Below are 22,411 nucleotides of genomic sequence, written 5' to 3'. Positions count from 1 at the left end.
TCATACAATGGGACCCTGAAAACTATGGTCACTTAATATGAATGAGTTGTTGAGCGAGTTTTGATGTTTACATTGTTCCTTGTTTTGTTCGATGTGGATGTGTTATTATTACAATAAAACTATGTTAATATTAATATATAATTTTATATTATAAAAAAATAATGTAAGGCTACCAACAATTGATTCGTTACAAAATTGTATAATAATATAATATTATTCATGTTTCATTCTGAACCATGTTTACATCGAGTTCTGCTTCCGTGTTTGGTTCATCTTTACTATTTATCTCTTTATTGTCATCCATTGTAATATTTACATCTTCTTCGCTTGGCGATTTCTGAAAAAGAAAAGAATTCTCCATTTGCATCCCATTTTCGTGCTGTTTTATTTAAAAAAAAACATAATTTGGTCAACATTTATCAAAATCAATCATTAGTTAATTTACTCCATACAGTATAAAGAGAGTAAAAGTAGCAATATGAGAAAACAGACGGTCCCTTTCATTCTCTGACCTCTCACTCTCACAACTTACTAGAGTAGCTTCACTTTCTCTTTCAAAGAGTACGACCAGCTCGACATGTTTAGTGTATGGGAACATATCCACGGGCACTGCTCGTACTGGTGTGAAGGGGGCACCTCGCAGCGTCTTTGATGATGCACGAGCTAAGTCCACAAAGTTTTTAACAGCCGAAGCCGGGCTGCACGATATGTATATCAGACGTTTCACTTTCTTCGTGTTCCGTAGTTGTGTTATAGCACGCATGTCTGTAGGGGACAGATAACTTAGTAATCACAGGCGTCGCCAGCTTATGATCTAGGTTAGGTCGAGAGACCATTAATATGGTCTTGTTCAAAATAGTTTTTATATGTATTTTTAATTTTTCGACTTTCTAAGGAGGGGTAGTTGTACCTCCTCTAACCTCCACCCTGGCAACACCCATGTAAACAAATACAAAATTAGCTATCTAATCGTTATCTAGGCTTTTTATTATTCTTCAATAACTTTCATGAATAATTGACAATTAAAATTCGAATATAAATTCCAATAAGTAACGTAGCCAACTCTTGATAGAACAAACCGATGTTAAGGTATTACTGACTTGCAATGTTCGAAACGCAAAAATCAAAGTAGCATTGAATGTGTTAATTTAAGTCATTCGAGGAATAGAGTTACATCTTAAGTAAGTAATAAGTCGGATAGAAAAAAATAATAATCTTACGCAGTCCTGCTCTCGGTGGGTCAACGACTGCGACAAGCTGGTCACCGCCAGCGCGCGCCATGACGGAGGGCAGAGCGTCCTCCGCACGTCCAGCAAAGAACTCGCAGTTGTCGAGACAGTTCAGCTCCGCGTTGGCGCGCGCGTCCCGCACCGCCTCCGACACCAGCTCCACACCCAGCACGCGACCGCAGTGCTGCACATATTTAATGCAAAATATTAAAAAAAACTTTGTAAGCCTATATGTTCTTCCAGACTATGTTCTACATCTGTGCCAAATTTCATTCAGTTCCATTAAGTCGTTTTGGAGATACGTAATAATAAACATCCATCCATCATTGTTGTTTCTTGTTTATGGCTCTCCCTTAGCGGATTGGGCCAGTGTTGAGTGTTTATGGTATATCCATCCATCTTTTAATTTCGCATTTATATTATATTTATATAACATAAAAACATTTTTTATTAAGGGGGGTCTGAAACATAAAATGTTCTATAGTTTTGATTACCTTTGCAAAACACAAGCCAATAGTTCCAGTGCCACAGCATATATCAATGACAGTAGAATCACTTGTTGTCTGACTCAAATCTATCGCATTTTGGTACAATATTTCCGCACCTGCTGTATTCACCTAAAATAAAACAAGGATACACTTCACAATCTATAAGTATTAATGTAATTGAATTGTCTTTATGTAATTTTGAAAAAAAAAATTCGTTCACATGATATTTTCGATAGTAAAACATTGAAAATTTTAGTCTGTCCGACTACATATGTTCCGGGCAATCTCCGGAATAGTTGGACCAATATTGACAGGATTAAAAAAAAAGGTGTGTAGAATACCACTAGTAAAAGAATAAAAATAATTTTCAATTAAATTTTTTTAAAGCAAAACAAACCTGAAAAAATGCTTCCGGTGATATCCTAAATTGCCTTCCCAAGATAACATCAATGATGTGAGTTGAACCCATCAGATGTATTGGCTTAGAACCATCCTCACCCACACGTCTGCAACATGAATTTAAAAAGTTACATTAAATATCAATAGACTTACTAATACTAAATGCGACTGTTTAGATGGAAGGATGGATGTTTGTTAGATGGTATCTCCAGAACGGCTGCATGGATCTCAAGGAAATTTGTACTATGTAGAACACAGTGCAAAAGAACACATGGGCTACTAATTAAGTTTTTTTTTATATTACGCGAATAGTCGCAGGCGAGAACTAGTATGAATATAATTGTGGAAAATTTTCTCATACTTTTTTATAATTAATTCATAATATATAGACTTGATCCCGCATGCAGCAGATTCTTCAGAATTAAAATGTTCTTTTAAATCTCCTTTCAATTTTTCCAATTCCTCTGTGGTTAAGGCCTGAAAAATATCAATTTCTTTTTCTTAATTGTAACATCATGAATTTTTAAAATCAAATAAAACATATGTGTTGTTTAAAAGAACTATATTTAAGCTAAGTTACCTGTATATTATAAGAAGATAATAATTAAATATTAATATAATATATTTAGTACCTGTGGGTGTAGAGCAATAATCAGCATGATCTCTCCATTGAACTTGGAATGTCTTACTGTTAGATATCTCCAGTAGCCCGAGTAGTCAGCGGGAGAAAATGGCGCCAAATTTGACTTCCTCACAAACTCTTGGAATATCTGAAAAAAATAAAGTAATGATAGTGATTTTTATCTCTATAAATATTGTTAGTTTACATAATTTTTATTATAGAAATAAATTGAGATATAAAAAATTTTAAACAATGTTTTTACCCTATTTAAATATCTCAAGTTCGTAATTTTCTTCATATTATGGGGATTTAAAAAGTTTTACAAAAGATAAAGGTTGCAAACTAAAAATTTATAGTAATACTAACTATTATTACTCCATCATAATGAAACAATGAACAAAAATAGGATAAACAACTTACCAAAACAGCTTTTTTTGTTTGGTCTGATATATGATTTAAAGATTGTATTGGAGCAACTCCCACTGTTCCTGTCACATAACTGCCAAGTCTAAAACCAACTGTTGGCTTCTTAGTTTCATCATCAATGCCAACAGTGAATTCACATTTATTCCTATATCCCTCTATAACTGGTGATGGTACTATAGGTTTTAAATCAAAACTTAATCCATTGTGAAGTTTCCGTTTTGCTTCTATTTCGTCCCGTCTTTCTTTATTTATTTTCCATACTTCATTATCATATTTCATAAGAATATTTCTTATTTCCTTCTCTTTAAGTTTCAACTGAAAACCAAAGTAAAAGAAATTATTGAACACTACTAAAATGATAATAGGCAGAATAGTTTTCTTATAAACCTGCTTGTTAGGCAAACTATTTAATAAATAAGACAAAAAAGCTAAACATAAAAAATTAAAATGATTTTTTCCCGGTACCAGTATAATAGATTAAATAATATTAAAGAATACCTGTTCCTCATATGGTACATTCCAATAAGGTATGGTAGCATCTTTCAATCTTTCTTCCTGACTTTTATTATTTTCATCACCTTTCTTCTTATCAGTACCCGTTCCCTCTTCCTCCAGCTTTCTCTTCCTCACAAGTGGGTCTGGTGCTGGCTTGGCAACTTCAGCTATAAGTGTTTTACCTACACACAAACAAATTATTAACATATGAATTTGTAGGATGCAGTATTTTATGATTTTAAAAGCAAAAGAACCTTGCTTTAAGTTTATAGTAGTTAACTCAACCTTTCCATGAAAATCCATTAAGCGCTGTTATAGCTTTTGACCTTTCTTCTTCATTTTGGAAACATGCAAACAGCCAATGACTTCCATTTTTTGGTCGTTTAATTTTACTTGTGTTCAGGCCCAGTTTTTGATTCATTAATTTCTTTAGTTCCTAAAATCAATGTAGTTGTTAGTAAATGCATTTCTAAAAATTTTGTTTTGATGTGTATCTTTGGGTTTTTAACCACCTAGTCAACAATTAGGGAACTGATCAATATAACGGCTAAGTTAAAGATATTAAAGGCACAAAATGCCTTGGTACGTGAATTTTCTTTTAAATAAACTTCACTTTACTTACAGCGATACCATAAAATTTTGGTAGTCCCCGAAGTTCAATCTTAAATTTCTCCGATGAAAATCCCCCTCGATCTAAATAGGCATATTCCTCCTTCAGACCTGTGTTTTCTGTTGATTCAGTTTCGATTTTAGGTTTCGTATCATTATTCTCAGTCATAATTATAAAAACAAAGTTAAACACTTATTTCTGACATAAAAACAAACAATATTTAAGGTTATGGCGGAAACTTTTTGTAGGTTATATTATGTCATGTGTCATGATTGTCATGTCCAAAATAGTTGCTAGATTTGCTAAAAAATCATATACACAAAATTTGATGTATCGAGTTAACTCGTTCAAAGTGAATAATGCTTGAGTTGAAAGTCTAATGCTATTCAAGTTCTGTATTAGATTTAATGGTGAAAGTCATACAAATACTAGTCAATTGATAATTTTTCTTGTGGGAAATAAAAGCCGACGTAAATAAACCAATTGAGTGATAAAGATTTCGTGCTGTACATGACATCGCCACACTTTTCATAAAAGACTTGGTACTTGATACTTGGATGAAGTGAAATTAAAGATCTGTTAGCAGTCATTTATTTACCACATACACATACATAAAATTAGGGAAACGAAACAATTTCAATATAACACATTAAGTCCTAAAATTAAGTTATAATTCTGTATTAAAGGTCATTTTACATTCAATCTTAATATTTCTTTTGGTTAATATTAGTAAGCGTTTCATTAATAAGTATAAAATTATATGGTAAGTATTAGCTTGGGATTTTAACAAAGATTAGCTGCTTATAACTACACAATAAACGCTATTTCACACAAAAATATAAATAAGTCCAAGTTTCTTTCTACCGTTTTGATGATCGATTTAAATAATAATAAGAATGATGAATCACAACCGTATCATTTTAGACAAATCTTTTTTCGAACATGACCATATTTCAATGAATATGGTTAAATGGTCAATTTGGTCAAATGCAATAGTTCTCATGGATCCATTAAGAAAGTTTTTCTACAATCATGGACATTTCAGGTTATAAACATAAACAGTTAATGGATTAAATATGCTCTATATAATAACAATATCAAATATTATATTCCTTCATTTTCTTTTAAAAATAGGTTTTTTAATGCATCTTTATCTTGTTCTGCTTTTTCTTTCCGTAGCTTCTTTATGACTTCTAATTCTGTATCTACAATTGTTGCAACATTGGGGTTGACAGCTTTTAAATGTTTAAAATCTTCCTCAGCCTTATCTGGGTTCCATGCTCCAACATGAGCTTTGCCACGTCTGTATAAAGCTTTTTCATTATCTGTAACAAAAAATACACGTAATTTTTCTTCCATTTCAGGACAGGAGTTGCCAAAGATTAAAGCATAATAGAATATAAATTAATTCTTTTTGTGACGTTAAAACATGTGCAGTTTTTATAAGAAGGTTTTCAAACACATCTAAGGGCAATTTATTGGCATTAATTAAACGCTAATCATTTATCATTAAATTCAGGAAAATATTTATTAAAAAAATAAAGAAAATTCCATTAAGAGAATCTGTTTGAAATTTGATAATCATTGAATAACACAGAGTATGTTTCTTAAACTTACCTTTATCGTATTCCAAAATAGTATTACAATGCTCAATAACAGCATAAAAATCTTCTTGGACTAGTTTAACCTGTGCATAATTAAGTAGAATTGGCAGTTTAATTTTATTTAAGGTTATCCATTCTTCATCAGTCTTCCTTTCCCTGTTACAAAATAAGAAAGACATTTAAAGGCAAATTCTTAACACTTTCAGCACCATTACATTTTTTTTATGAAATTGATCAAGTAAACATAAAAGGAAACATAAATACCTTATCATTAGTTGCTCACAGATTGCTATAGCTTGACTGTATGCATCTTCTGCTTCTGTGAATTTCTTTTCCGCATATAGTTTATTGCCTTTTTCTTTCAATGTGGGTATTAATTCCAACCTTTGTTTTATGTCAAGTTGCCAGACTTCTTTTTCATATTCATCTGATCTCTCGACTTTAAGTAACTCTATAACAAAAGAAACCCTCTTTTTAACAATAATGATATTATGAATTAGTGATAAATGATAAATTTCTAATGAATATAAAAGTGTATACAAGAATGAACTTCAAATCTTATTATAACTTATAAAAATAGTATTACAAGTGGTGTGGACTGTACTGGCTCATATTCTTAAATTTAAGAGGAACACATGCATATTATCTCTGGTACGCGGAACGGTATATGAATTTCATACTTTACAGCTGTAGTCTATAACTCCATCGACACAGAATTAAAAAAAAATTATAAGCAGCCTATATGTTCTACAATTGTGCCAAGTTTCATCAAGATTTGTTAAGCCATCCAAGAGATGCTTTAAAACAAATATCCCTCTATCCACTCTTCTAAACATTTGCTTTAATTATAATAATAAGATAACTAAAAGCACAATACATGAATTTAACATGACTGGCGGGAAAGTGGACTAAGAAAGGGCAAGTTACCTATAATAAATTCCAAATCACAAGGATTCCTTATCAAGTCATCTAGGTCTGAATATCCAATGCCTTCTGTGTGCAATGTCATTGTGCATGTGTGTTTTATTTGTTGCTGTTCCTGGCCCAGGTCCCTCAATGTCTTTGATACAAACGGGTAGCTGTACACTAGCTATGGATAATTGTTATTGCACTTTACAACATTGTATTTGTTTGTTAATGTAAGAATTTTCTAGTTAAACCCTAAATTTCACATATAAATTATTTTGACAAATAGATAGATTGGTTTAATCATGTGATAGTTAAGTAACCAGTAGCACTGAACATGTTTTGATTTTATTTAAATATTTAACACTCAACATGTATCACATTCAATTGGTATTAGAAAGTGAGCATGTTCAGTTGTCGAGACAAAATAAAAATACATGAAGTTTGAATTGCAAGACTGCTCACCTCTTTCTTAACACGAAAACTAGCAACTTCACCAACAGCCATTAATTTTACTATTGTTTCCCATACTTCTAGTTTGAATTTATGACCTATGACTAAAACCATTGGTTCCTTTTTGCCAATCTTTTTACTGTCGTCAATAAGTATCTTTTCTTTTCCTAATTTCCATGTTTGAAAATGGAAATGTGCCTGCAAATCGAAATAAATTTCAAATCTAATTGTTAAGATTAACTGTAAAGGCAATTTGTAAAATTTTACCTTACTGCCGTCGGCGATAGGAATATACTTTTGCCCTGCATGCAGTACATTTTTAACGATAGGCTTTTGCGCACTCATTTTATATTGAATTTAATAATTGTCTACATAACATTCTTAACGTTAGAATGTAAAACAAGTCTTTGCTTGGCTTGTATTTCAATTTATTCTTTTAATTCCACAAATTGTTGATAAGATAACAATAATCATAGATTGATTTGACGTATATGTCAGTGTCAAGTTGGTGTCAAGAATTAAGATGTCAACAAAGTCACTTTAATTCGATTCGAGAATTCAAAATAAGCGGAAAAGCTTAAATGATAAGTGATAAAAATTTATAGCAAGATAAGAGAAGTTGATGATTTGAAAAAGGGATTAGAACAACAATTGGTGGACGTTTTAACTAATTCCATTTTTCCATTAAATTTTAACTTCAGTAATTTTTTCGTTGAAATAGATATGAAATACAAAGCAGAACAAGCTTTGTAAAGGGTTTTCTTTAAAATATCGATTTTTGTTTACGAGTAAAGAACCAAACTTGCAACCCAGGTGCAGTTTTGCATTTTGGTTTTCACGGATAGGCATAGAGAATAGAGGAAAAATACGATATGTCTACCGATTTCTTTTCGTAATTATTATTTTTATTTAGGTTTTAATTTGTGTAAGTTATAGTTTTTGTGTATTATTTTAGACAAAAACGTTAGTTAGTTTCATAAAAGTTAATAATGGCAGATTTCTTGGAATCGGAGGCAGAGGAGAGCGAGGTTAGTACTAATACAAACTAGTATAATAAAAAGTAAGTTTTCTCTTGTTTATTTTAACAATTAAATCATTATCAAGACTTGAAAAGACTTTGTGCTTGTATAGTTGGATTCGGAAGAGGATGAGCAGCCCACAGAACGTAAAAAGCCGAAGCGTAAAGCTGCTGTTCAAAGCGATGACGAGGACGAAGAAGAAGAAGGTTTGTGCTAATTAAAGTAGCGCTTTATTTGCCTTTCTTTTGTGACCTCCTTGCTAGGAGTTATCTTTATAGTCTCGGATAAATAACTTAAACCCATATATTCGTCTTGTTGTTCAATTTATAGCTACAAAATTTTTAGGTTATTAGGTTCTTCTCAATGGAATGAAATGATAACATGCCTTCTAGTGTTAGTAAAACAATAATTAATACATTTGGTGGCGCTTTTCTTAATTTGTAAATGCAAGTTATTACATGCAGAAATAAATACATGCTGAATTAGTTAACATAAAACAAGATGTATTAGATGTCTCAATTCTAGTTTAAAGTTAAGGAGCTGATTTGAGGTATTTAAGTAAAAAGTATCTTTGTTTTCAAGATGATGAGGAGAGACTTCGGGAGGAGTTAAAAGATTTGATAGATGATGCACCAATTGAAGAGGATAGTGATGGAGAGGACTCGGATGCTAGTGTCGGACCAAAGAAGAGAAAGAAAAGTGACGACGAGTTGGATGACAGATTAGAAGATGAAGATTATGATCTTATTGAAGAAAATCTTGGGGTTAAAGTTGCAAGAGTAAGTTTTGTTTAACATGGTTATTGCCTGTGAAGTGGAGTATTGGTACACAATAACTAAGACCAGTTTAGAGAGGCTGCAGCAATGAAGAAAAATTTCTTGTATATATGCTATTAAGTGTCACCAATGACCATCAACATTCATATGTATGAAAGTAACAATATAATAAGTTTATTAAGTAAAAGGCCCTGTGTAATATAAAAATTAAAAATACATATTTTTGCAGAATAAGTTTAAGCGTTTGCGCCGTTTGGAGGATGATGATAGTGACAATGACGGAGCAGATGACCCAGATTTGGAAAGAGAAGTTATTGCTGAAAAACTTTTTGTTGGAGGATCTGATGAGGTTAGTATTGTGATCATGTACCTATGTAAAACAACATTCTTCCATTTGGCATGGTCCTGGTACACTTCTCTTACGTTTTCCACATTTATACATTTATGCTTTCATTCCAAATGGTTTTGGGTGCTATTTTTGTTGCCTAAATGAAGTATAATTTTTTCGAAATACAGAATACATAATGTTTAAAATTTTTCATATATGATATAATGAATTATAATGAATTATAATGAATGAATTATAATGAATGATTTTTCATATATGATATAATGAAGTATAATTTTTTCGAAATACAGAATACATAATGTTTAAAATTTTTCATATAGGAGGATGAAAATCGTTCAGAATCCGCGGCGCCTCGTGAAGTGGAATACGATGATGAAAATGACGAGTTGGAATCAGATGCCGATGATTTTATAGTAGACGATGACGGTCGACCAATTGCGGAACGTAAGAAGAAACGAAAGCCCATTTTCACTGATGCGTAAGTAATACCTTAATATAATTAAAGAAACACTTTACTAGATGTTGTATTATGTGAAAAATATCATATCTACACACACTATAAGCGATTAATTTTATTTAAATTATATCTGTATTGTTTATGGTTCAATTGAAAAAATGAAAAATGATTTATTGCTTAAACAAAAATGGTACATACTAACATTTGTGCCGGGACTTCCATTTAAGCATCCATAACGGGCTTGTGATTGGAAGTCCCGCTCTTCCGTGTCACATAAACAATATCAATGGTACCTTCTTAATCTATATGTTATATAAAGACAATTATTCTTTAACAAACAAAACAAAATACAAAGAGTGCATTAAAAAGTAAAAATAAAAATAACAATAAACTAATTATTAATTTCTAAATTAAAAAGTAAAAATGAATTTAATTGAATTTATTAATTAAAAAAAATTATGACTCCTTTGCAGTTCCCTTCAAGAAGGTCAAGATATATTTGGTGTTGATTTTGATTATGATGAATTTGAGAAATATGGTGAAGAAGATTATGAAGACGAGGAAGATGAAGATCTTGATGAATATATTGAAGATGAAGAAGATGAAGGTATTTAATTGGTGATGAATAAATCACTAGATAAATTGTTTTAGTGTCAATTATTTTAAGTTGTTGTTGTCATAATACTGTTTCTATTTTAAGATGGAGAAAGGAGAAGGACTAAGAAAGGCAAAGCGAAACGTCCAAGCAAAAAATCCATATTTGAAATTTATGAGCCAAGTGAATTGAAGAGAAGCCATTTTACGGATTTAGATAATGAGGTAATTTTGAAAATCACTTCACTTTAAACTCAAATTTTATAATATTTGGATAGATTTAATTGTAATCAACTTACATAACCAACACCGAAGGGGGTCCAGCCTTACTTTAAGGAGTAGCCCCTTGAGGGCACTTGTAGTTCGTCACCCACCCTAGCCCAGTGTGGATTCTTTACAATTTTTTCCTTGTTTGTCAGATTTTTTCTAAAGTATCATATTGTTATAGATACGTAAAACGGATGTACCGGAGCGTATGCAAATTCGTGAAGTACCAATAACGCCAGTGGAGGAAGGCAGCACGGAATTAGAAGATGAGGCTGAATGGATATACAAACAGGCATTCCTCAAAGCGCCCGTCTCAAAGGCTGATTCTCAAGAGGCGAGAGAAAGGACACGAAGGTAAATGTTAAATAAGAAAATTTATTCGCCACATTGTGACGTCATAAGTTCCAAAAAGAAAAAATAGAAACCCAAAACTTTTTTTTGAAGTTTTGACAAATCAAGAAATACATAGTAAGTAAATCTTAAAATTATTTTTTCAAGAAAACGAATTAACGTTCGATTTTATTTATTTTTAGAGGTTCAAGTACTGTTGTGAAGATTCGTCAAGCACTAGATTTTATGCGAAACCAGACATTGGAAGTGCCATTCATTGCATTCTATCGTAAAGAATATGTTCAGCCTGAACTTAGTATTAATGATCTCTGGAAAGTATACAAGTATGATGCCAAGGTAAGAATTTTGATAAATTTCTGTACATGTAAATGTAAATGTCTATATCTGGAGAATGTAGGCCTAATAGACCGATAGCATGATTGGAATGCATACAATAAATAATTGGAATGATTTTAAAAAAAATGTAATTGGAACATGTAGCAATACTAAAAACTCCTTCGATTTCAAATAGATGAACGAATGAATAGATTAAATTAGATTTTTACTGTGAAGTTGGTACCATTGAATGTGCTTATATATGTAATTTATTCTGTTCAGTGGTGTCAGTTAAAGCAACGTAAGGAAAATCTCCTTAAATTATTGGAGAATATGCGTGACTTCCAACTGGATAAGGTGATGGCCAACCCCGATGCACCAATACCTGAGAATATGAGACTAATAAAGGATGAGGATATTGAAAGGTAAAATAATACCATTATACAGATACATTATTTTTTTTTTAAATATTAGTGCTTTCATCTTTTAAGGTGCAATGTCTTTTAATCAATAAATATTTTGGAAATGTTATCTTATCCTAGTTTAAATTTAATTGTTTAGATTGAAAAACGTTCAAACGCCAGAAGAGCTGCGAGATGTTCACACACACTTCCTGCTGTACTACTCCAATGATCTGCCAGAAATGCAGAAGGTACAGCGGACTAAGGAGAGGCAGAAAGAATTGGAAGAGAAGAAGTAAGAGTTAATTATTATACAAAATAAAAAAATTGGTCAACGATTCTTAGTGTGGCACTGATGCCCCGTTTACATTATACCAGTGCAGTGAACCAATCCGACACTGGATTACAACTGTTACAGTGTAAACCAACACTTCACCTTCATCTTTTAGAACTTTTTGACTATTGTAATAAACATCAAAAATAGTAATCTAATTCAAATTTGAGTATTGACTGGCTTTATTTACTAAATGTTCTGTATAAAGGAGAGCAGCTCGCGAGGAAGCGGAGAGGAATGGTGAGGACCCGGAGGAGGCTGTGGCGGCGGTGGAGGCGGCGCTGCCGGATGACGCCGCGCCACAGCATGACATGAAGTACGCCGTGAGGTCCGGTCCCTACGAGCTCTGCAGGAAGGCTGGCATTGGTGCGTTCAGTTTTGTGATCACCTTAGTTGGAGGCAGATGTGGTTTAAACAGTAGATTTGCAATATTAAATCGATATTAATTATTGTTAGTTATTGTGAAAATTTTAAAGAACTATTGCACTTGTGAAGGCGGCCAAAAAAAGATTTTTTAGCAATGTTAAAATAATTATTTGTTGTTACTCTTTAGAACCCTTGGTAAAGATGTTCGGTCTAACACCGGAGCAGTTTGCGGAGAACGTGCGTGACAACTACCAGCGGCATGAGGTGGAGCAACCCGCTGTACCGCCGCTAGAGGCCGCCGCCCCATACGTATGAATTTTACTTCTAACTAATATTATAAATGCGAATGTTCGGATGGATAGATGTATCTCCAGAACGGCTAAACGGATCTCGATGTAATCTCGCATACATATAGAACAAAATCTGGAAGAACATATAGGCCACTAATTATGTTTTTTTAATTTCGTGCAGACAGAGTTCTGCGGGACAGCTAGTGATATCTATTTTTTAATATGTAATATGTAAGTAGTTATAAAAAGACAGAGTACATACGGCGAAGATATGAGAAAAGAAAATTCGAGATATGGTGTTTTGTTTGAGTTTTGGTCCAATGTTTGCGGTTGCATTTGGTATTGGAGCAAACATGTTGTAACATGTATTGTGACATGGTGTAGTGCGGTGCGAGCGGGTCTGCGGCGGAGGTGGTGCGGCGTGCGGTGTACATGTGCGGTGTGCAGCTGGCGCGCGAGCCTCTGCTGCGTGGTGCGCTGAGGGACGCGTTGCGGGAGCGCGCCACGCTCTCTGTGCGACCTACGCCGCGCGGACTCAAGGAGATCGACGAGAGCCACGCATGCTTTAGGTAAATATGTTTTCAGATATCTTAGCGGTTGTGAATTTCATGTGAGTCGCTGCGTTGAACATACTTTTAGTGTAGTGAGGTGTAGCGGGATTGTCGATGACCTTGGGCCACTAAGATATTTAATAAGAAATATACACAGCTGTTTTAATTAAGTCTTTAAAGGATTTACATTAATTGTATTGTTGTTTTTATAAGCTTGAAGTATTTGAAGAAGAAGCCAGTGCGAGACTTGACTGGCGACCAGTTCCTGAAGCTGTCGATGGCGGCGGAGGATCGGCTGCTGGAGGTGAAGATCAGTGAACAGATCGAAGGAAACACCAGCCCTAGTTACATCGAAGAACTCAAACAGTTATATCAAAAGGTAATACAAACACTGATATGTAACAATCCTATTATAAAAAATAACAAAGTATGTATTGATGTTTGTATGTATGTATGTGTGTTTGCGTAGGACGAGTTCGCAGCCACAGTGCAGGCGTGGAACGAGCTGCGTGCGGAGGCGGTGGGCCTGGCGCTGGGCAAGATCGTACTGCCCGAGCTGCGGCGTGAGCTGCACGCGCTGCTGCTGCAGGAGGCCAAGGACCATGTGCTCAAGTACGTTGCACGCGCACACCGTTTCATAACACGTGTATCACATGCATTGATACATATTTTCTTTCAGTATTTTTAAATTATGACTACATGTTTATTCAGATTTATTTTGTTGCAGGTGTTGTCGGCGTCGGCTATACGATTGGTTAAAGGTGGCCCCATACGAATCGCGAGTGTCGGATGACGACGATGACGAGTGGGACGCTTCCAACGGTAATTTATACAAAATATTATTGTGATTTAGACGAAAACAATAGAGAATAATGCTACTGCTACACTCAAAGTCCTTAACTGCACCACTTAGTGTGGATTAAGAAGTGCGGCAGTAAATGTTGTAACCTATTGTGTAGGTCTGCGCGTGATGTCAATCGCGTACGTGCCGGACCGCGCGCAGTGCGCGTTCGCGTGCCTGGTGTCCGGTGGGGGCGAGGTGGCGGATCACCTGCGTCTGCCGCACCTCATGTACCGCCGCAACGCCTGGGACGCTGCCGAGCGACAGAACAAGGAGGCAGATATGACAGCTTTACGCAGGTCAATTGAATTTTTTACATTTTTCTGGTTATAAATCTTTAGCAGTTTTATCATCCTACTATTATGTTATTTAAACCTTTTTCATTACAATTAGCAGACATACAAACATTGATTTCATTATCTATTATTTTTATAAATGTATGAAAGATTGATTATAATGACAGTTTAATAGAAAACATTTTTGTTTTTTTGTCTCTGTTGAATGTGACTTTATAATCTTCAAAATATGACAAAAATATTCCTTCTTACTAATAATATAAATGCGAATGTTTGGATGGATGGATGGATGTTTGTTTGAAGGTTTTACCAGAACGGCTGCATAGATCTCACTGAAATTTGGGATAAATGTAGAATATAGTCTGGAAAACACATAGGCTACTAAGTGTTTTTTTAATTCTGCGTGGACAGAGTCGCGGGCTACAGCTAGTAATTAAATACGAAGTATAGTTTTTCTAACATTTCGTTAGACTGTTTCAATGAGATAATCATATTTGTTAGGTTTATCCTGCGTAAGAAGCCACATGTGGTGGTGATAGGCGGAGAGTCGCGCGAGGCGCTCAACGTGAAGGCGGACGTCGCCGACTGCGTGCAGCGTCTTGTCGAGGACGAGCAGTTCCCGCGCATACCAATAGAGATCGCTGACAACCACATCAGCAAGATATACAGCAACAGTATACGCGGCAGGGTCAGTTTAAAAATTTTTATATATTTTTTTTCACCTGAATAGCGTGGGAATGGAACATGGACTTATAAAGTCTACTGCCCACTTTGTGAATAAATATTTTTTTAGTGCTCCCATGTTTTCACATATTTAAAACCACTGTAACTTCAAATTAAATTAATTAATTATTGTGACCTATATATGTATATTAACGGAGAATTCTAAACGAAACATTTACTATAACCCGCACTTTGAGACCTGCAGCGCCCAAAAGGGGGCGTTATCGCCCACATTGGGAAAGACTGCTTTATATGGAAAGACTATCTAAAGTATGCGTCCATGTCGGATCTAAACATACTTCATTGTTTAAGTGTTTAAAGTTGCGTAAAAATATATTACTAATGATTGTTTATTTTCCACAGAACGACTTCAGAGAATATCCTGACATGTTACGTCAAGCTATCTGTCAGGGTCGCCTTCTGCAAGATCCACTCATGGAAATATCGCAGCTTTGCGGACCAGACGAAGAAATTCTATGTCTCAGATATCATCCGCTGCAAGATCAGATCAGTAAAGAAGATCTTCTTGAGGGTATTGAACTTGAATTCGTGAATCGAGTAAACGAAGTGGGTGTAGACGTGAACGAGGCGATTCTCACTGGTCGCGGTACCGAGTTGCTGCAGTTTGTATGCGGCCTGGGTCCGAGGAAAGCTCAAGCGTTGATAAAACTCTTCAAACAGACCAATCAGAAACTCGAGAACAGAACTCAGCTGGTTACAGTCTGTCACATGGGTCCCAAGGTCTTCATAAACTGTTCAGGCTTCATCAAGATAGACACTAGCAGTCTAGGTGACAGCACGGAAGCGTATATAGAAGTGCTCGATGGTTCCAGAGTTCATCCTGAGACGTACGAGTGGGCTCGTAAAATGGCAGTCGATGCCTTGGAATACGAAGACGAGGATGCGAACCCGGCTGGTGCACTAGAAGAAATTTTGGAAGCGCCCGAACGATTAAAAGATTTGGACCTTGACGCCTTCGCTGAGGAACTTGAGCGGCAAGGATTCGGCAATAAGAGCATAACGTTATATGACATACGAGCAGAATTGAACTCAAGGTACAAGGATCTAAGAGTTCCGTATCGTTCGCCGACGGCCGAGGAGATGTTTGATATATTGACGAAAGAGACGCCCGAAACTTTCTACGTCGGCAAGATGGTGTTGGCGTCGGTGGTTGGCATTTCACACAGGAAGCCGCAGAGAGAGATGTTGGACCAGGCCAACCCCGTCAGGAACGACGAGACCGGCCTATGGGAATGTCCTTTTTGTCACAAAAATGATTTCCCTGAATTATCTGAGGTAAGGATGATTCTTTTATAATGTTATAGCTGTCGCCTCCGACTTCATCTGCGCGAAATGAAAAAAAAAAACTTAATGAAAAGCCCATGTGTCCTTTCAGACTATGTTTTACGTCTATGCCAAATGTCAGCGATCCGTCCATCCATACATCCAAATTGCTTTTATAATATTAGTAAGATGGAAGTTTGGATTGTTAGGTGTGGAATCATTTCGACGCGGGGGCGTGTCCGGGCCAGGCGACGGGCGTGCGCATACGTCTGGACAACGGCGTGTCCGGTTACATCCACATTAAGAACCTGTCAGACCGTCACGTCACCGACCCCACGGAGCGCGTGCGCATCGGACAGACGGTGCACTGCCGCGTACTCAAGATTGACGTCGAACGATTCTCTGTTGACTGTACATCAAAATCGTCCGATTTAGTTGACAAAAATAATGAATGGAGGTGATATGTGACTTTAAATTATATAAATTTTTAGTGTGAAATAAGATAAATTTTGATTTAATTTATTAACGGTTTTTAATTACTTTCCAGACCATCAAAAGACCCATACTATGACCAGGAGTCTGAAGATAAAGATGTGCGCAAAGATAAGGAGGCCAAGCAGACGAAGGAGCGTATGCAGTACGTCAAGCGGGTGATCGTACATCCCGCTTTCCAGAACATCTCCTTTGCTGAAGCAGAGAAGTTGATGGAGAACATGGCGCAGGGTGAAGTTATTGTACGACCGAGCAGTAAGGTAACCATATACTCTATTATGCAGCACACACTCCTACACCATAAACCCCTTAACTAATAGGACAATACATTTTAAACATGAAATTATATTTTTTTTATTTGCCTTAATTATTCTTATTTCATTGCAGGGATCTGATCATTTGACAGTTACATGGAAAGTGGCGGATGGTATCTGTCAACATATCGACGTCAGAGAGGAAGGAAAAGAGAATGCATTCTCGCTAGGTGCGTTAACTATAAACTGAAATTGGCACATTATTACCTATGATAAATTTGTTCAATGAGTGTGGTTCATTTTAGGTCGAAGTCTATGGATACAGGGCTCAGAATTCGAAGATTTAGATGAAATTATAGCGCGCCATGTGACTCCGATGGCGGGACACGCGCGCGACCTTATCTCCTACAAATACTACAAGCCGTTGGGCGGCATGAGGGACAAGGCGGAGGAGTGGCTCAAGGAAGAAAAAGCCAAGAATCCCAACAAAATACACTACGTCATTTCCGCAGCCAAAAATCATCCCGGACGGTTTCTGCTCTCTTACTTACCTCGCGCGAGATGCACGCACGAGTACATATCGGTTACGCCGGACGGCTACAAGTTCCGGCAGAGGATGTTCGATTCCTTGGGTGGTCTGCTAAAGTGGTTCAAGGAGCACTTCAGAGATCCCCCGCCGTCCGGCACGCCGGCGCAGCGCACGCCCGCCATGCGCACGCCACACGGCATGACCTCCATGTACCACACGCCCGCCGCGCACACGCCCGCCTTCCACACGCCCGCCCACACGCCCGGCCCCGCCTACATCAACACGCCCTACACGCCCTCCGCGCAGACGCCCTACATGACGCCGTTCGCGACCACACCGCGCCAGCCCGATTTTCTTACGCCGGCGGTGCCCAGGCACAAGCCCACGCCCGCCATGCCCATATACTCAGAGCCCTCCGACTGGCAGAAGGCGGCGGAGGACTGGGTCCGTCATAGAACAGGTCGCGACACACCCTCCACTCCGCGCAGCAGTGAGGGCATGCCCACGCCGCGACACGACAACCGCACGCCGCGGCACGACAACCGCACCCCGCGACATGACGTCCGCACGCCGCGACACGACTCGCGCACGCCGCGGCACGACTCGCGCACTCCGCGACACGAGTCCCGCTCGCACGGCCACGGGGACAGGCACAGTCACAGTCACAGCCATGGCCACGGCCACAGTCACAGTCACGACCATGACCGCGAGCGCGAGCGCGACCGTGAGCGCGATCGCGACCGCGGCCACAGCTCGGGCAGGTCGTCGCGCTCGCATTCCGTCCGCTCCACCCCGCACACCAACACCTCGCCGCGCTCCATGTCGCTGGGAGATGCCACTCCGCTCTACGACGAAAATTAGAACTGAGACTGAACATTTTTTTTATTTCATTTCATTTGAGACCAGACTAGAGATGATCGATGTTGTTGACGCTGATATGATTAATGCAAGATGTCAAATCGTGTTCCATATTTATTGCAAATAAACAAATCGTGTACATGATTAAATAAAAAATATGAGTTCGTATGTAAATAAAAGGTATTTAGAAAGTATTATGTTTTGAAAGGAAGATGGCAAAGAAGGTTGTTACTTGAATTTAAAACTTAATATCCATTATATTAAGCTTTTAATCGTCGATCACCACTAGGCCAAGCAAAATAAGTGCTGTCTGGTATCCAATAAGGTAGCAAATTTTATACCTAACTTAATCAATTTATTATTGATTTGATATATTCTGTTGCAAAAATATTTTGTTTCAATTGACAGAAATGGCGGGTAATTAATGGAATTTTATTCATAAAATTAATAGTTATTTAGCTTTAGGCTAGTATTATATTCAGAAAAGCAATATAACTAAGGCGCTTTCATATTTGACTTTTTTGAATATCACAAAAACATATTTACTTTTTAAATGTGCTTTGGAAACCCGAGTTTAAGATCGAGACATGTTTTTGGCGATGAGCCGATATGATTTGACAGTTAATATTCATATTACGTTCAGCACATAGCAACATAACTATATAATGAAGGATAGTTAGCGATGGATATGTAGGAAAAAAATTTAGTTTTATATATAATAGAAAATTTTGCGTGTATTTAGGTACGTTAAGCAAAAAGGATATGAAATTCCAAGTCGATGTCAGATCTTGTTTTAAAATTTACATGAGACTTGTTTTTAAATTTGCATAAAACATTTTAAAAAAAACGACAATTAAATTTCTTCAACAAACTCATTGGAATGGATGTTATAAAGTGCTGCAATAATTATTCTATATAATAAAAATCTGTAAGCTTTCTATGGCTTATGCGTATATCATTTTTAAAATATGTTTTGTAATCGTGTTTACATTTCAAAACACTCGTACAAAACATAGACATGTTTTGTACGAGTGAGAGTTTAATAATTTAATGAGAGAGACATCTCATTAAATTATTTAAACTTTTGTGAGACATTATAATAAAATTATATAAAAAACGGCTAAACACTCACGTATATTCATCCGGTGGCGACAGCGACTAGTTTCGAGCCCATCGGGGGCCCTTCATTAGGGTGAGTGGGACTGGTGCCACTACCGAACGAATATACGTGAGTGGTTAGCCGTTTTTTTATATAATTTTATTATAATTTCTCACGAAAGTTTAAATAATTTAATGAGAGGGACATGTTTTTCTACGTGTATTTCTGCAATGAAAACTTTAACTAATTATCTACTAAGTACCAAATTAAACGAAATATCCAATATATCCTGTTACCATTGTCTTTCCATATAAATAGCCAATGTGTTTTATCTGACGCAAATTGTATATTTTAGCTCTTAAGACTTTTATAATGAGATGTGTAACTTTGTTGATGAATAACAATTTGGCAATAATTTATTAACTAGCAAATATAAAGGTGAGTTTTCAATTTCACAACATTTGTGTATTGTCCTCCTAAATGTTAAGGCAGTGTTAATACACTGTAAAGTACCTTACTGGTATAGTTCTTTTCAAATATCTTGACGGCACAATGTCATCGGCGCTGTGCAGTGCCCTTCACCCGCATCACGCTACGACCGACGAAATTAAGAGCAGTCAAGATATCTGAAAACGTTTATACGTTTGATGTTGCATAGTTCTTTTGCTTTGGAATACAGGTTGACTATTATTTAAATAATTACGATTCTTACATTAAGTAAGTGATGTGACATCAGAATTTATTTAAGCTAAACTTGCGGGAAACAACTCTAATAAAGTTATGACAAACTATATTAATGCATTTTTTTTACATATAGGTACCATAAAAGCTATTTTTTTATTTCAATACAAGGCAGAAAGTAAACAGCAACGTATATTTCCATACGTTGCAGCCATTACTCTATTTCACTATTACAGTTATTTTGTGTTAATTTTTTAAGAAAAGGTGGTGTAATTAAGTTTAGCTAGTGTTATATTTAGAAGAAAAGTATTTTGCTGGAAATATTTTGACATAGTTTTAACATGCACTTTGTCTATGGCCACAATATTTCGGAATCGGAATTGGGGTGTTTTTTTTTTAAATAAATACAACACCAGAATGTGACAGTACTAATATTAAAAGTAAAACCGCTTAAATAGTTTGGAAAGAAAATTTTAAGGATACACATGTTATGACGCTAACCCACGGAAACGTGTGCATACGTTAGTTGTGTTCCAATCAAAGAATGCTAAGGTTCCTATGCTGTGTAAAATAAGGATAAGTGGCCCTGAAATGTTCTGTGCCCATAATAAAGGTAAGTCTGGTTTCCGTATGCAATATTTAAGGTTAATGTTGACCGAGGAAGAAGGAAGGTAAAAGAATAACTAGGTCGAATTGAGAATCCCCCGTTTTGAAGTTGGTGAATAAAATGGTTGACAAGTATTGACTTAATATTACGGGTGGTGCTGAATTTGTTGATACACCAAGAAATAGGGACGTTAAAGTTCATTTGAATTTACAAAGCGAACCATTTGGCTATCGTGGCGTAAATCTCGTCTTTCGAATAAAACTATGAATAATAGATTTAAAACTGAAAGCACACTGCCTCGAATGTATAAGCATATAATGTATGCACAAACTAAGCAAGATACTTATAACAAGAGAGGTATGAAAATTTAGCTAAAACGGTGCACAAACTATGTTTACGTTAGATTAGTTGTTAAGCTATACTTACTATAATACTTACCAAGTTCATATTAAACTGTTAGCTTCGCTTCGCGGTCGTAGTGGTGTGGCAAAGGTCTAAGCTTCTCGTCGTTACAGATGGTCGCAGGCCTTGATCTTGAATCTCGATATTGAATAAAATGCAAGACTGTTTAGTACTTTTATTATACTTCGATGCATATTTTTTAGCAATGAAAAGTTTGTCAATATTTTTGTCTTCGAATACAAAATATGAGCTATTTGCACTGATTTTTGGCGTTTATTGCTTGTTGTCAGCTGATAAAAGATTCGTAAATTATTCCTGTAAGTTTTAAGCGCTGTTACATTGATTGATTTCCCAACTCCATAAAATAAGTGCGTATTTTATACCTCAAGAGCTAATTGTAAGCGTGGTTGAAGTTTTTTTACAATATCATTTTTTATAAATTGAACGTTTCCTTGTAAAGGTTACAATAAGAGAGTAGGGCAAATGAACATAAGTTTGATTTGAAATTACACAAAAGGTCAATTCACACATTAAAGTTTATAGCACTGTTAAATTCTAAGGGCTTATCTACGTTAAATATTTTCCTACAAACTCATTGTATCTACAAACAATACAAATCAACACAATACTTGGTCAGTGTCGTTTGAAGGATCTGTTATCTTTATTGGTAAAGTGCCGGTTTAGTTAACAGCTTCCTGCCTTTTTAAATTGAAAGTGAATTGAAAACTACGTGAAGACCCTCGTGCAGTGTTAAAGCGTCAATAGTTAAATTAAATTGCATCACATTAAAACCTAGTTATAAATCTTTAATATCCGTTATTTGAGATACGACTTCATAATATCAAGTGGTTCTCCTCCGTAACCATTAGTTTTTCAAGGTCGCAGAAGAAATTAAATACGTACTTTTTTGCAGTTAGTCGCATATTGTAAGCTGTGAAGGTATTAGGTTATTAAATCATTTGCAAATATGGCATTGTTAACATTACACTCGTGCTTAAATCGCGATAATCTTGAAACAGCAAAGACACGTGAGTATAGTTTTC

The 22,411-nt window shown here is 36.0% G+C and overlaps 3 protein-coding genes across 3 annotated transcripts; 1 reads left to right on the top strand and 2 right to left on the bottom strand.

Annotated features, from left to right (window-relative positions):
- Positions 1-146: 146 nt before the first annotated feature.
- On the bottom strand, positions 147-4,541 carry LOC106116016 (tRNA (uracil-5-)-methyltransferase homolog A). Its single transcript, XM_013309718.1, has 11 exons — positions 4,282-4,541; positions 3,945-4,095; positions 3,663-3,841; positions 3,159-3,479; positions 2,749-2,886; positions 2,478-2,593; positions 2,115-2,223; positions 1,724-1,846; positions 1,221-1,413; positions 533-765; positions 147-337 (listed from the first exon to the last, which is right to left on the bottom strand). Exons 1-11 carry the CDS (start codon positions 4,435-4,437, stop codon positions 218-220), a joined length of 1,839 nt encoding a protein of 612 aa, XP_013165172.1. The 5' UTR covers positions 4,438-4,541; the 3' UTR covers positions 147-217.
- Positions 4,542-4,875: 334 nt separating this feature from the next.
- On the bottom strand, positions 4,876-7,719 carry LOC106115622 (AH receptor-interacting protein). Its single transcript, XM_013309057.1, has 6 exons — positions 7,500-7,719; positions 7,245-7,430; positions 6,801-6,963; positions 6,138-6,324; positions 5,887-6,029; positions 4,876-5,594 (listed from the first exon to the last, which is right to left on the bottom strand). Exons 1-6 carry the CDS (start codon positions 7,575-7,577, stop codon positions 5,374-5,376), a joined length of 978 nt encoding a protein of 325 aa, XP_013164511.1. The 5' UTR covers positions 7,578-7,719; the 3' UTR covers positions 4,876-5,373.
- A 345-nt stretch (positions 7,720-8,064) lies between these two features.
- Positions 8,065-18,616, top strand: Spt6 (transcription elongation factor Spt6). The gene is made up of 24 exons (XM_013309442.1): positions 8,065-8,260; positions 8,364-8,457; positions 8,834-9,030; positions 9,257-9,376; positions 9,697-9,854; positions 10,307-10,440; positions 10,534-10,652; positions 10,876-11,048; positions 11,228-11,381; positions 11,643-11,785; positions 11,922-12,056; positions 12,304-12,461; positions 12,649-12,770; positions 13,136-13,320; positions 13,516-13,681; positions 13,772-13,914; positions 14,030-14,124; positions 14,262-14,442; positions 14,941-15,127; positions 15,526-16,458; positions 16,656-16,903; positions 16,994-17,198; positions 17,326-17,422; positions 17,498-18,616. Exons 1-24 carry the CDS (start codon positions 8,222-8,224, stop codon positions 18,580-18,582), a joined length of 5,271 nt encoding a protein of 1,756 aa, XP_013164896.1. The 5' UTR covers positions 8,065-8,221; the 3' UTR covers positions 18,583-18,616.
- Positions 18,617-22,411: the final 3,795 nt, after the last annotated feature.

The sequence above is a fragment of the Papilio xuthus genome, unplaced genomic scaffold, assembly GCF_000836235.2.
Source record: "Papilio xuthus unplaced genomic scaffold, Pxut_1.1 DF827777.1, whole genome shotgun sequence".
Taxonomy (NCBI): Eukaryota; Metazoa; Arthropoda; class Insecta; order Lepidoptera; family Papilionidae; genus Papilio; species Papilio xuthus.
This window is presented reverse-complemented; position numbering and strand designations above follow the sequence as displayed.